Source organism: Phascolarctos cinereus, unplaced genomic scaffold, assembly GCF_003287225.1.
Source record: "Phascolarctos cinereus isolate Bilbo 61053 unplaced genomic scaffold, phaCin_HiC Scaffold_5;HRSCAF=322, whole genome shotgun sequence".
In the NCBI taxonomy this organism is placed as follows: Eukaryota; Metazoa; Chordata; class Mammalia; order Diprotodontia; family Phascolarctidae; genus Phascolarctos; species Phascolarctos cinereus.
Window position 1 is genome coordinate 467418256 of NW_027555958.1, and position 15208 is coordinate 467433463.

The following is a 15208-nucleotide window of genomic DNA, read 5'->3' on the forward strand; positions in this document are numbered from 1 at the left end:
CCTCCTCTTTAGAATGGAGAGGGTGACTGGATGGCACTTACGGTCACTTCTAGCTCTTAAGCTGCAGTCCTATTATCAGCTGAGATAATATTTGTAAAGTGCTTAGCATGTGCCTTGCACATAGTGGGAGCTTAATAGAAGTGTGTTTCCTCATGGCCCTTTGACTTGCGTTTGAGCCTTAGCTTTGCCATTTATTTCCTGTGCAGTCCGGAGTAACTCGCATCATTTCCTCAGGCCTCAGTTTCCGCCATTGAAAGATAAGGAATTTGGATTAAGATCTTCAGTCTCTGAATCCACAGTTGTGAATCTTTTGGAAGGTTTGCTGATGCAATGGGATGTGCCTTTCACCGTTGAGCCACAAGATGGCGCCCTTTATCATAGTCAGATTGGAACACATCGTCAAGCCCAACCCTGCTCATTTTTCAAGAAAGGAAGCTGAGGCTGGCGAAGGTGCCCTAGGTCATACAAGCAGTAAGATTCAGAGGCAAGATCTGAACCCAAGAACTTTGACTCCGTACCAAGAGCTCTTTCCTCTGTGCCCCACTTGGAGTCATGCGAATTGCCTGACACCACACACGGAACAACTGAGAAAAGAAGAATCGGGCAGCTGGAGGGCGCCATAGTGCACGGGGCACCAGGCCTGGCTGGAGTCTGGAAGACTCGTCTTCGTGAGTTCAAGTCCTGCCTCAGACACTTACTACTTGTATGACCCTGGGCAAGTCACTTTACCCTGTCTGCCTCAGTTTCCAAATCTGTAAAATGAGCTGGAGAAGGAAATGGCAGACCACTCCAGTATCTCTGCCAAGAAAACCCCACGTGGGGCCATGGGGAGTCAGACATAACTAAGGGACAAAAGAGGGATTTAAACTCAGATCCTCCAACTGCAAAGCCAACACGCCTTCCCAAGCATTTATTAAACACTGACAGGCACTGCAGACACACAGACAAGGACGGAACATTCCATCAGAATTATAAGTACTCACAGGACTTACCATTGGAAACAGCCAACATGATTGAGTGCCCAGGCTGGATTTGAACTCAGAACTTCCTGGCTCCAAGCCCAGTGCTCTGTGCACCATGGCGCCCCCCCAAGCGGTCCCTTTCTAATTCAGCTTTTGTCTCAGAAGCAGCTAGGTGCCTAATAAATGCTTGTTTAGTTGGGTTGAATCAAATTCCACAAAATGGATCAAATGGAGATTTTATTAGAGAAAAGAATAAATTCCAAGGAACTGCATACTTTTTCTTTTTAGAACCGTCTACTTCTGAAGGGAGGCCCAAAGGGGCCCCTCTTCCCCCCTCTACCCAGTGGTTCACCCTGGAGGAAATCAGGCCACCCAGACAGTGAAAAATCCCCATGTTCTTTTTTGGTTCCCTTCCAGTGAAATGTGTCCAGGTGCAGGCCTTCTTCAGTCTTTTTTTTTTCTTTTGGGTTTCAAGTTCAAATACACTTTTTTTTTTTAAAGACCCTGGGGGCAATGGAAGAGAAGCAGGGAAAGGGGGTTCTAAAGACCTGGTGGGCACCCCAGTTGCCTGTTCGGTTCAATTATTCCCTCCCTCCCCCAACTTCATTGCACCATAGAGACCAGGTGGTGGATGCCTCACTGAGCTTGGGAATAGGCCTGAAAAATAGAAGAGAGGGCTGGTAGCAAGGACTTCTTATGCCCTGACCTCCACCCACCATCACTTATGACATGGGAGAAGAATGATGCAAAATGATTCAATATGTTTGTGTTGAGATGCTTTTAACATAAAGGTACATAATCCTTCTGAAAAAAAAATAATACTCTTAAATTGATGGGCTCATATATTCAAAGCTGGAAAGGGTCATAGGGGTCAACTAGCCCCCCACCCAACACCCCCCTCAAAGAGACAGAAACTGAGGCCCAGGGAACTCTAGCAATTTACCCAAGGTCACCCAGCTAACTAGTGGCAAAGCTGGATTTGAACCCAGGTGCCTACTTTCCACCCTTCCATATTGTCTACCTGTGATGGCCAACCTGCCTCTCATTATTTCACTACTTGTCTGCAAAATTAAGGGGTTGGCCTGGGCAGCCCCGTAGGGCCCCTTCCAACTTGGGATTCATGGTGACATCAATCGTCAATTAACAAGCATTTATTAGCCCTTCCTACATGCCACGCTCTGTGTCGTTTGAAAAAAACAATGCTTATAAATCTAAAAGCAACATCACTAGGTAAGCTAGAATTATGATTATTGTTGTTGATGATGATAATAAAATAATAGCCACTATTCCTGTAGCACTTAAAGCTCTTCCTATACTTAGGTGGCCTCATATGAGCCCCACAGCTTCTCTGTGAGACACTACCAATATCACAATTCCCATATTGTAGATGAGGAAACTGAGTCTAGAAGAGATAAATGCAGTCTGTCAAAGCCTTAGCAAATAGTCATCAAAGGAGTAGTTATGGCAGGTGGATTTAAAACTGGGTCTTCCCTGACCCCCAAGTCTATTTATCTCTTGATTATATTAATATTCCTACTGGTTAACAATTGCTATCATCAACATGGCCAAGTGAATAGAGGGCTGGCCTCAAGGTAAGGACAGCTGTGTGACCCTAACAAGTCACTTGACCTTTGGGGGCTCCAGACGACTAACCTAAGAGGAAGAGCTGCAGAATGGGGACATTCTGTGACTGGTAGGGTTCCCACACCTGGAGCCAGCTCCCTGTACTGATGAAATCATAGGTCCAGATTTAATGATAATCCCCATCTCTGGAATGCTTTTAAAGGTTGCAAAATTATTTTCTCACAACAAAACTGGAGGGAAGGTAGTATTATGATCCCCACTTTATAATAAAGGAAATGGAGCCCTATGACAATGAGTGACTCATCCAAGGTCACATGTTTGAGGTAGGATTTGAACCCCAGTCTTCTGACATCAGAGCCAACGTTTCTTTCCACATTACCATTTTTACCATGAGTACCTGCCTAGTGAGTAACAAAGCCAGTCATAGATTTCAAAATTGGAAGGGATCTTAGAAATCAGACCAGCCAACATCCTGGTTTTACAGAGAGGTAAACTGAGGCAGGTAGGTTCAGAGACTTGTGCAAAGTCAGGTAGGTCCATTTATCCAAAGTTACAAGCAGCAAAGAAGACCTCCAACCCTAAATCTATCATTTTTGCTGGAGTACAAGCCTTGATTTTCTGCCTCCAAGTCTAGTCATCTTTCCAGTCTCCCTGGTGGATTGGGAACAATTATTTTTTCCTGCTCCTGCTGTCATTGACGTCATCCTCATCTTCTTCATCATCACCTAACATCTGTCACTTCCCCCAGTTGCCATATGTAAATGACTTCCTGTCTGGAAGTTGAACACCTTGGGCAAACAAACTCCATTGACCAGGGTGGGCCACAAGAGTCCTATTGTCCACTCATACCCGAGTCATTAAGTGCAAAACCATCCTTGTGCACCTTCTACGAGAATGGATCTTGCTTTTCACTCAGAAACCCTTTAAGGAATACCCTTTTTGTTAGGCGTGGCACTCCTCGGAATTTGGGAATTCAGAGAGGCCTTCACCCTGGTCTGCATTTGATTTCTGCTCCAGATGACTCTGGATTATTTGCAATGGTTTTTGTATTTTATTGCACTAGCTCTGGATGCTTACTCTGCTTCATGATGTTGGGTGAGTTGCTCATCCTTTCCAGGCCCCATTTTCTTCATTTGTAAAATTAAAATAGCAAGATTCTGTTCTTATAGTGAAGGGACACACTTCTACTCACCTCAAAATACTAGCTGGAATCCACATTTTAAATGCTTCAGATAATAAAAATAGCTCACTTTTGCAGAGCAATTTGTTACCTGTGTTCGACAGCTCTGTGAGCGAGGTAATGCAAGTATTTAGCACCATTTTATAGTTAAAGAAACTGCAGGACAGGGATATCACATGACTTCCCCACCATTCCACAGGACTCATAAAAAGTAGGCCCAGAGCTCAAAACCACAGGTTTTTAATTCTCTAAGCTGTAAATTGCAGCACAGGTGCGGATCTATATCGGTGAGGTTTCCTGAATGGAAGCCCCCAACACCAATAAAATCACATATCTGGCTAAAAAAAAAGTGTTATTATTATGATGATCTCTAACATTAATGCTAATTAAGACTAAGACTAGGAGCCAGAAAATCTGACCATAACAGTTTGTGAAACATACTGAGGGTTCAGATTGGATACCTCAGCCCTTTGGTGATGCAGGCACAAGTTATGTGCATCTCTCTAATTTTTAATTCAAATATGCTTTGATTATTTCACACATACAATGATAATTATTAATGTCACGTTGGGAAGGAGCAAAAACCTGGGAGTCAGTAGTCCCAGATCTGACACTTATTAACTGTATGACCCAAGAAAAGTCTTCTCCACTCTGGGTATAATTTTCCTAGCCTACATGATAGGCAGATGGGATAGCATGACCTATTCCACATGGTGTAGAGAATGAATGCTAAGTTTGAAACTGCTTGTCTTGGGTTTGAATTCTGGTCTAGCAGGAGACTTGAGGAGTGATCCTGGTCAGTCACTCTCTTTTACTGGGGCTGTTTCCTCATCTGGAAAATGGGCCTCATGTAGGAGAACCCTTGCATTTGTCACTCACTCATTTGATTGTTTTGAGGGAAGTGCTTTGCAAATCTTGATATGGGTCAGAGGAACACAAAATCTTGCACCAAAAGGGATTCTTGGAGGCCAGGTGGTCCAACTGGCTCACAGATGAGGAAACTGAGGCCCAGAAAAGTCAAGTGACCTAGTTACACTTAGAGTTGGAAGAGACCTCAAAGGCCATTTTGTCTAAACCCTTCCCTTTTATAGATGAGGAAGCCGGGGCCAGAGAGATAAAATGATTTAAATCTCAAGTTGGAAGGGACCTCAGAAACCATCTTGATAACCCTTTATTTTACAGTTGAGAAAACTGAATCCCAGAGAGGTCGAGTTGCCCTGAAAGATTTAGAGCTCGGTACCTCAGAGATCATATTGTTAAAAAAGAGAAAGCTTTCATTTTACAGAAGAGGAAGCTGAGGCTCATACAGGTTAAGTGACATGCTCTAGATCAAATAGAAGTGAGATCTGAACCCAGGACCCCTGACTCTAAATCCAGTGCTTTTTCCACGTCACCTCACTGCTGCTCAGACAAGCTATATACCAAGGTCCCTGTCAGGTCTGACATTCTAGGATCTTACCGGAAGAGATGATGATGGAGATTTAATTCAACATAACTCCTGAGTAAGCATGGAAATCTCCTGAGGCCCCTCCTTGGATAAGCAAAAGAACAAAAAAACAAGGGGTGATGGGGAAGCCAGGAGCAAGGTTGGCTGGGGAGCTAGAGTAAATTATTTCCTTCCTGGAAAGTCTGAGATTCCTTAAGTAGTATATAGGGAAATTCCAGGACACAGAGATAGTGAGAAAATTGCAGAAGGTCTTTGCCTCATATTGTAACGGTTTGGCTTCTGACACTCACATTGTGCCCAGTTGTGCATATAAAATCACCTTAATAGTCATAGGAGAGTGAACTGAATGAGGTTTCTCAGAAGCCCCATGGTCCCCTTTTGAGCTATGTTGCCCTTATGGCTGCAGATTAATAAATCTCTCTCTCCCCCCCCCTCTCCCTTTCCCTCTCTTCTCCCTCTCTCTTCCCCCACAGGAGGTCTCCAGCTGCTACCCAGCCTCCTGTGTCCAGAGTTAATCTCCAAGGTAGGATGCGCTGCTCACACTTGGTGGACAGTTTTATAAATGTGGTCCCTTTGTTCAGAATCTGTGTAAATGCAAAATTTTTACCTGCAAACCTGAATTTGTCACCCAAAGCATGCCCCCTGTGGATTGTTTCCAAAGGTAGAAGGTATTTCCCTTTTATTCTTTTTTTCTTTGTAAAATCAAGTCCAAGGAGTTGTAGCAGGCCTTGCCAATCCACGTGTGCTGACCTGTCAGGAATTGATGGATTTACAATAAGAATTCCAAGAACAAGGGGGTGAGGCACAGCTGCATTTATCTTGGACCCTGACCTCGGTTGGTTGGGACCAAATGAAGTCCCAAGAAGCTAACACCAAAAGCCTGGATCCATTGATCCCCATCAGTGGGGAGCTGTGGGGTCCCAGCCCCTTTGGCTCTGCCCTATCTGGAAGCTAACATGGATACAACCCATGGACTAGCAGCTCCCACCCAGATCCACCTCCTCCCCAGGTGTGAAGTCAAAGTCTCTCTCTGGGTGATAGATTATCTTTCCTGGAGAGGGTCCAATTTGTTCTGCAAAGGCGTCTTGTAAACAGCTGTCCTCTTCTCCTTCAGTTGCATATGATCCACCATGAAGTGTCTTCTCTAAGTAAAGTGGAACCAGTTGAATGTGAGCTCTTGGAGAGCAGGGCTTACTTTCATTTCTATCTTTGAAAGTCTAGTACCTAACATAATACTTGGCATGCAGTAGGTGCTAAATAATGAATGGATTGCAATTGGTGCTATTGGAAGGACTATGGATCTACTAAAGTATTAAAATGTAAGAACAACAGACCGTGCTAGTCACTGGGGATTCATTTGTTAGATTGTTTGATGTCTCTTATTGGATGGCAGTGTTTGGTCCCCAATTCCAAGACTGTCTTCTGGAGAATTCATGAATTTGGGAAGAAACATAGGTGAAGTTGTAGGCTCATAGATTTAGAGTAAGAAGTGGCCTTGGGGGCCACCAAGTCCAACTTCTTCATCTTACAGATGAGGAAACTGACCCCCAGGAAGGCACAACAACAACAACAATAATAAAAGCATTCACATAGTGCTTTGAGATTTACAAAGCACTTTACAAATGTCATCTCCTTTGATCCTTGTAGGGATCCCAGGAGGCAATTGAATAAACAAATAAATTGTGAGATGAATTTAAAAGAAAATTCCTGACTGTGTCCTCTGGGAGAGACTCTTGTGAGATGATGGTGAGGTGATATGCTGAAGAAGACAGGAAGGGCTAGAGGGAATGAGGTAAACAATGGAGATGCTTATGTTGGGCTATACCATGTTGCCCATAAAGAATGTCATCAAAGCAGTATCTGATCAAAAAGTAAGATGGCCTTGGCATGTGGCAAGAACAAAGATAACTGATGAACAGACCATATCTTTTTTAAAAATTATATTTAATTCTTTAAATTAACAGAAATCTATGTTACCCACCTTCTCTACCATTGAAAAGAAAAAAACAAAAGTCTTGTAACAAGTATGCATAATCATGCGAAGAAGATTCCCCCATTGACCGAGTCCAAAGATATTTGTCTCATTCTATAGCTTGAATCTATATCTTGAATCCCTCTGCCAGGAGGTGAGCAACAGGCTTGACCATCTGCCCCTTAGAGTCATGGCTGGTCACCACATTTGTCCGAGTAGTGGGGCTTTTCAAAGTGATCTAGATAGGCTGTGATTTTCTTCCATTGCTATCCTCTGAACATGCAGAAATCTCTGAGGAAGGCCCTCTGTGCTTTGAGCAAAGCCCCTGTAGAGAACTTATGAGGAGACCACATGAGCAAGAATAAAATAATGGTTGGGTTGAAATGTGTAGCAGTGGAGGGAGTAGATGCATCAGAGAGATTGGAGATGAATTTGTAGTTGTACAAGGAATTGTGCTGTGCACTGGGGATACAAAATGGGAATGAAAAGAAACAGAGCCTGCCCTCAAGGGACTGGTAGAGAAGGCAAAGTGTTGCCCAACTTTTAATAGCTCAAAAAAAATGACTCTGTGTGTGTGTGTGTGTGTGTGTGTGTATGTGTGTAATAAAAGAAAGAGAGAAGGCAGAGGGGAGAAAGAGAGAGACAGACAAAGACAGAGACAGAAGGAAGGACAGAGACAAAGAGAGGAGACAGAGGAGAAAAATAGAGGGAGAGAGACAGAGGGATGGAGAGGAGAGAAAAAGACAGAGAGAAGAGGGAAGGAAACAAAGAAGAGAAAAGAGAGAGAGGAGAAAAGAGAAAGACAGAGAGGGGGTAGAAAGGAGGAGTGGGAAAGAAAGGGGCTGGAGGGAGGGGAAGAAAGAGGAGAAGAGAAAAAGGAAAGGAAAGTGATTACCTATTGAGCTGTCTGATATGAAATCAAAGGAACTGAAAAGTTCTTCATCTGAACACTTCAAAAGCCTAGAAGTATTCAAAGTGTTATTTTCTTCAGAGGCTCCATCCAGAGAATCTCTAGAGTGTTTATTTTTCAAAATAACTGGTGCTCTAGCCTTCAAGATCAAAGAAAAGACTATGGCAACCATTGGCATGTCATGATGTTGGCGGGACAGTGAGGCATTGGCGCTCTGATTTTGGTCCATTGGATTCATCAAGGCGCTTCTGACGTCAATTAGATGATCTCAACTATATTTTCATGGTTTTGTCATTAATGCTGACACACAGTCAGGAGAAATACAAAATGTATGGCTATAAACAACCCATCTTGGAGTCAACGCTCTTTGGGAAAACGATTCTGCAATTTTTGGCACAGTAAATGCAACTTGGCAGCTGGTGAGCCTAGTGGTGATGTCTGCAAGGCAGGGTGGTAAAGCAGCTATAATACCAATTAGGAGGTTTAGCAAGAAAAATTTCAAAAAGGAACTGGCCTTTTTGTGGCGATACCAATTATTACGTAATTATAGGTTTCAGAATCTCCTTCACGCTTAACCACAGGCAGGAGAGGAAGGAGGAGAAATACATCCTGTGTTTTGTTCTTATTATCAGCTTATATGCACCAGGCAGATTTTTCCTGTCCTTTTAATATCTATCAGCCTCTGACAAAGGAGCATTGGAAAGCAAACTTTAAAGGGTGTTTCAGATGGCTTTGGAGCATTCTTTTAGACATTATGAGTTAAGATGTGATTTGTCAAGGGGTCTTCTTAAATTGCAGAGACTGGGCTTTTCTTGGAGGGTTTTTTGTGTTTTAAATGCCCCTATTGAAAGACCTTAATTCCTTTTCGAAGTTCTTTCTCTGTCCTTGGAATGAGTTCCTTGGGATTCTGTAATACTTCCTTCACATACAGGAAACAGGACAGGAAGAAGTGCAGAAATCAAGACAATTGGTTCAGCTCCTTCCTTATTTTGATCATGAAGACACCACATAAGAGACATAATTGAGTGATGTGGTCAATTGATCAATATACAGATATGGACCAAAAGGAGTGAAATCCTCATAGAAGAAGTATTTAATACATCAGGGAAGCAAAGGTCATAGATGTAAGCCTGGAGGAGATCTGAGGCCATCTGGTCCAAACCCCTCATTTTACAGTTGAGGAAACTGAGCCATGGGGGGGGAGGTAAGTGACTCACCCAAAATCACAGTTGGTCAATGAGATCCAAGTGGGATTTGACCCCAGGTCCTCGGACTCAAGAGCCACTCCTCCTTTAGATTATGCTTTATGGATGATTCATTTGAAAAGTTAATTGTCAGAAGTGAGGACTCAGTTGGCATGTTTGCTGTTTCCCATTGATCATTAACCCAGAGTGGTGGAAAGGGCATTGGGTTTAGAGTCATGGGACCTGGCTCTGGTACTCATTGGAGTCAAACTGAACTTGGTTTGGGAAATCAGGAAAAAGTGGCTTGGCTGGAATGTGGCAGGCATAGATTGAGATTTGGAAGGGAGCTTAGAGGCGACCTGCTCCAAGCCCCTCATGTTACAGAGGAAGAAGCAAAGATGAACTGACCTCCCCAAAGTCTGAAACAGTGAGTCACAAAGCAAATATTGCCCATCCCATCTGCCTCTCTACCTGTAGCACCTTGTCCAAGTAGTTTCCCCTCTTGGAAACTCAGTTCTGGACTAAATGGCTGGACTAAGTAACGGTTAAGTTTCCATCCTAAATACCACACTGCTGGGAAATAATTGACCAGAGAGCCTGTGAGAAGCTAGAGATTCACATCTTGACCCGGAAGAGAAATCAGAACTAGAGATATCGAGATACAGAGCTAGGGAGTCATCTGCCTGTAGGTGGGAGTTGAAGTCATGGGAGCAAATGAGATCATCAAAGGACAGAGGGTAGGGAGAGGAAAAAAGCAAGGAGCAATGACATAACCTCAGGAGAAACCCACATTAAGGGGCTAGGAAGAGAATGAGGAGCCAGGGAGGGAACAAAGAATGAGCAGTTACAGGGGTGGGAGCAGAACCAGGAGAGGGGGATGATTCTGGAACTAACGAGGATGAGTGTACAGGAAGAGGAACTGACTGGCCGTGCTGAAAGCTGCCGGGATTGATGGGACCAAGCAAGCAAAGAAAATGGAGGTGGTGATTAGGAGGCATGCAGGTGGGAGCAGTCAGCCAATAAACATTTATGAAGCTTCTACTGTATGCCCAGCATCAGTATCTGGAATATTAACAAAAACAAAGACAATCGTTGCTCACAAGCAGTCTGTTAGGCAGACAGCATGCAAACAACTATGTGCAAAGAAATCATGTAGAGGATGTTAACCTCAACGTCAGGGTGGTCTGGAGTGGGAAGAATATATGGGATAAATTTGAAATAATCAACACAGCCAAGGCACCTTCTTGTAAAGGGTGGGATTTTAGCTGGGACTTGCAGGAAGCCTGGAGGCAGAGAAGAGGATGGAGAGCCTTGCAGGCATGGGGGATAGCCAGAGAAAATACCCTGAGACTTGTTTGAGGAGCAGCCAGGAGACCAGAGTAACTAATGGTGGGGAGCAAGGTTTAAGACAACTGGAAAGGGAGGAAGGTCTTTGAAAGCCAAACTGAGCATGTTGTATTTGATCCTGGAGGCAATCGGGAGCTACTGGGCCCTGTGGAGGATCGTCTGGGGTGGGAAGATACATGAAAGGAAGACAAGCTGCCATGTGTTGTACCAGGGCCAGTGACGGCCATGTCAGAGGAGAGAAGGGGGTCTCTGCAAGAGACATTACAAAGGTAAATCCACAGGACTTATCAACAGATTGCAAAGGCAAGGCGAGAGAGAGTGAAGAGTCAAGGATGATGCCCAGATGTTGAGTCTGAGTGACCAGGAGAAAGCTAGTGTTCTAAATAGTAACACAGAATTTAGGGAATTTGGGGTGAAAGATAATGAATTCAATTTTCAGCACGTTGAGTTGAAGATGTCCCCAGGGCATCCGATCTAAATATCCAATAGGCAGCTGGAGATGTGAGACTGGAGGGCAGCAGAGATGAGGAGATTTGAGATCTGAGAATCATCAGAATGGAGATGATCATTGAAGCCATGGGAGGTGATGAGCTCTCCAAGTGAGGTAGTATAAAGAGAGAAGAGGGTCCAGGACAGAGCTTTGGGGGGCTTTCAATGGTTGGCCAGCCTAACCTGGATGAAGATGCAGCAAAGGAGAATGACAAAGAATAGTCCAATGAGTAGGAGGAAAACCAGAAGAGAACAAAGTCGTGAAAGCCTGGGGAAACTTTAGAGAAAGAAGAAAGTATCAAAAAGAAGAGGGTGGTCAAGGGTACCAAATGGCACTGAAGGCCCAGAGAGGTCAAGAAGCAAGAAAACCTGAGAAAAGGAGAAAAGGCCATTTGATTCGGCAGTTAAGAGATCCCTGGTAACTCTACAAAGAATAGTTTCAGTTCAATGATGAGTTCAGAAGCTAGACTGTAGAGTTGAGAAGAGCGTATGGTAGATGGCCTTCTCCAGGAGTGTAGCCACAATAGGGCAGAGATATGGGATGATAGCTAGTTAGGATGGATGAAACAAGTGAGGGTTCTTTGAAGGTGGGGGAGGCACAGGCATGGTTGTAAGCAGCTGGGAAATAGCCAGCAGACAGGGAGAGGTGGAAGGTGAGTGAGAGGGTGGAAGTAGCAGAGAGGATAGTCTGCTGGAGAAGACAGGAAGGGATGGGGTCACTTGGTTTGCCTTGGCAAGGAGAACGAATAGATGAGGAATATTAATGAGGCCTCTATGACTGAACTAGAGAGTTTCTGGAAGGGAATAAAGACTGGGAATGTAGGTAGGAGACCGGTTGTAAAGAGTCTCAAATGTCAGAGGATTTTGTATTTGATCCTAGAGGTAACAGGAAGTTTACTGAATGGGGGGACATGGTCAGACCTGCACTTCAGGAAGATCCCTTTGGCAGCTGCTTGGAGGATGGCCTTGAGTGGGGAGAGGCTTGAGGCAGGGAGCTCTATGAGGAGGCTGTTGCAACAATCCAGGGGGAGACATGAGAAGGGTCTGAACCAGGAGGGTGGTAGTGGGCTGGATTCTGGGGAGGTTGTGGAGGTTGTGATGAAAACACTTGACAACAAAGTGGATATGTATGTGAATGCAGGCAGAATCCTGCTATCCATATCCCTGGCACTGGTGAATGATCACAAAGCCTTGGAATCTCAGCTTTAGAGGGGCCCTCCTCCAATCTGTCCTTAAGCAGTTGCCTCTATAGGAGCCCCCACAACTGAGTCTTCACTTAAGCCGCTACAACAGCCTGGCTTCGGTCATTGGGAGCCATTTCCTGACATTGAACCTCAGTCTACTTCTGTACGATTCTCACCCTGGTTCCTCCTTCAGGGGCCAATCAGAAGAAAGCTAATCCCTTTTCCCCGTGACAGCCCTTCAGAGACATGAAGAAGGTTTTTATGTCCTGCCTCTATCTTCTCATCCTCAAGATAATATTTCCCATTCCTTTGTACAGCCTGGTTTCCAGGCCTTTCATCATAGTGGTCCCCCTTTGGACTCTAGCTTAGTTTGTCTGGTGAATTCGGAAGTAGGTAAATGACTAGACATGGCATTATAGCTATAGTCTGACCAAGGCAGATGAGAATCCTACATCGTTCTGGGCATTATGTCTCTGTTAATGCCCCCTACAACCAAACTGGCATCTTTGGCTGCTACGGCATCCTGTTGATTCATACTGACCTCCCGTCCACCAAAATCCCTGAGATCTCTTCCTCAGGGGTGATCCTCTGGCCATATCCCCCCATCTTTTACTTGTGACATAAACCCCAGGTTTATGATTTTACATTTGCTTTCATCAACTTTTATGTTATTAGATTTGGTCCCTTGTTCTAGTCTTTTGAGATTTTTTTTTTCAAATTTTGATTCTAACGTCCAATGTATTAGACATCCCTTCCAATGTTATACCTGTCATTCATCTATTTGAGAAGCCTGTCATCTTTGTCTTTGTCCACATCATTGACAAAATGTTAAGTAATAAAGAATGAAGAGTGCACTTCCTGGCACCCTCCATGATACACCTACCTCTGAATTGATGTCGATCTATTAAAGGTTATTCAGCTATTTACCTAGTTCCAAATGTGCTTAAAACCACCTAATGCATAGCTTTCACAGAAGCTGAGAGTCAGAGGGAACCTCAGCAGACCTCTGGTCCAGAGCATACGTGAAAGGAATCCAGCTTGACAGCAAGAATAACCAAAGACATTTTTAATCAAGCATTTTGCCAGAATCTAGGTATAGTATCTTGGCAGTATTCCATTGATATTAGTCTAGTTATCTCTATCAAAAGAAAGCCAATGAGGATAGCCTGGTATGGCCTGTTCTTGGTGAACCCATACTGGCTCTTAGTGATCACTGCTTCCCTTTCTAATGAGGATTGGTGTGGGCAGGGATGATATGATAGTAAACAGCTCGAGTTAACTCCTTTCCCCACCCCCTGGGCTATTGTGAGCCAGGACACCATGTACGATGCAGAACTGGGGTAATTTAAGTGAACTTGACACGGAAGTACCCCAACAGAGTGATGTCATTTTGGTGTTCTTCAAGTGCCAAGGACCACAATCAGCCAACCCACCCAGACGCGGATTGATCGGAAGCCTTTTTGTGGGCTTTTTGGCGAAAGAGCATACAAGGACAGCTCCATGTATTCAGCAGGAGGGCTTTGGGAGGCCCCCTTGGACCGTCCTGGCTTTCTGCTTTTACAAAACTTGATGCGGGCTCTAGGCTGCTTTTACCTAAAAGCCCCTGGGAATGTGTTTATTAAGTAGTTGTTTACCTGAAGCCTGAAGCTCTGAATGGTCTTTTGCACTAGATGGGAAACCCCTTCACAACCAGGGTTTTTAAACCATCTTTTTAACAGAATCTTACAGAAATTGGCTAGCAATCAACATCAAACCCGTTGGCCTCTCAGCTGCTTCTGGTTGCTGAGGCTTGGGCTCTGGGCTCTAAGTTACAGCCTGCGGTGAAGAAGGGGTTAACAATGGGATACTGAGCCTCACTGAGGTTTCTCATTCAGATGCACTTCTGTTATTCCCCATGCCCCAAGTGGGCCTGCTCCAACAGGAGATCACACAGGCATCCCTGCTCTTGGTTTGGAAAATGAGGGCAAAAGAGAAATGTACTGAAGAGTTAAAGAACCAAAGAAGGGGCCTAGAGCTGGAGGAAAGGAAGGAAAGAGAAAGAAGGCGAGGGAGGGAAGTGGTAGGCAGGAAGGACTAAAGGAAGGAACCCTTGTTTTCACCAGTTTGTAAGAATTACAGTCATGGGTTCACTCATTTCCTGTAGAATATTCATGAAATTTCTTATACTCAAGTCATCCTTAGGGAAATGCTTCAACAGGGAATAGTGAAATCCATTGTGGCCAATGAATGATACTCTGAAGAAAGAAAGATGGGGGAGGGAAGAAAAAAAGGGGAAAAATTATATGATAACTTTATTATATATTTAAAGGAATAGCAAGTTGTACATAACAGATTTGCAGTTTTGTATGCAATTATCTTTTTTTTATCATACTCTGTTATGGAAATGTTTGTTTTGCTCCATAAATTAAAAATAAAAAGGAAGAAAGGAAAGAAAAGAGAGAGAGAAAGAAAGGGAAAGAAAGAAAGAAAGAAAGAAAGAAAGAAAGAAAGAAAGAAAGAAGGAAGGAAGGAAGGAAGGAGGAAGAAGGAAGGAAGGAAGGAAGGAAGGAAGGAAAAGGAAAGAAAGAAAAAGAAAGAAAGAAAGAAAGAAAGAAAGAATGAAAAGAAAAAAAAGAAAGAAAGAAGAAAGAAAGAAAAAAAAGAAAGAAGAAAGAAAAAAAAAGAAAGAAAGAAAGAAAGAAAGAAAGAAAGAAAGAAAGGAAGAAAGAAGAAGAAAGAAAGAAAGAAAGAAAGAAAGAAAGAAAGAAAGAAAGAAAGAAAGAAAGAAAGAAAGAAAGAAAGAAAGTTGGGGAAGACATCAGTGAGCTGATACAGAATAAAGAAGGGACAGAGAGAGGCGTAACACAGTCGGAAAAGCTCTGGACTTAGGGCCAAAGCATCCTATCCAAACTCCAGCTCAGCTACATGTTGACTGTGTGATCTTGGGCAGGTCATTCCTCAGCTCATATC

General features: G+C 43.8%; 1 protein-coding gene across 1 annotated transcript in view; it reads left to right on the forward strand.

The window, feature by feature from the left end:
- The window catches only part of PDE4B (phosphodiesterase 4B), a 664994-nt gene that overhangs the window by 506170 nt on the left and 143616 nt on the right, over positions 1-15208 (forward strand). The window contains exon 8 of the mRNA XM_020993031.2: positions 5647-5696. Coding sequence (XP_020848690.1) covers positions 5647-5696 — 50 coding nt within the window. The remainder of the gene's footprint in view (positions 1-5646; positions 5697-15208) is intronic.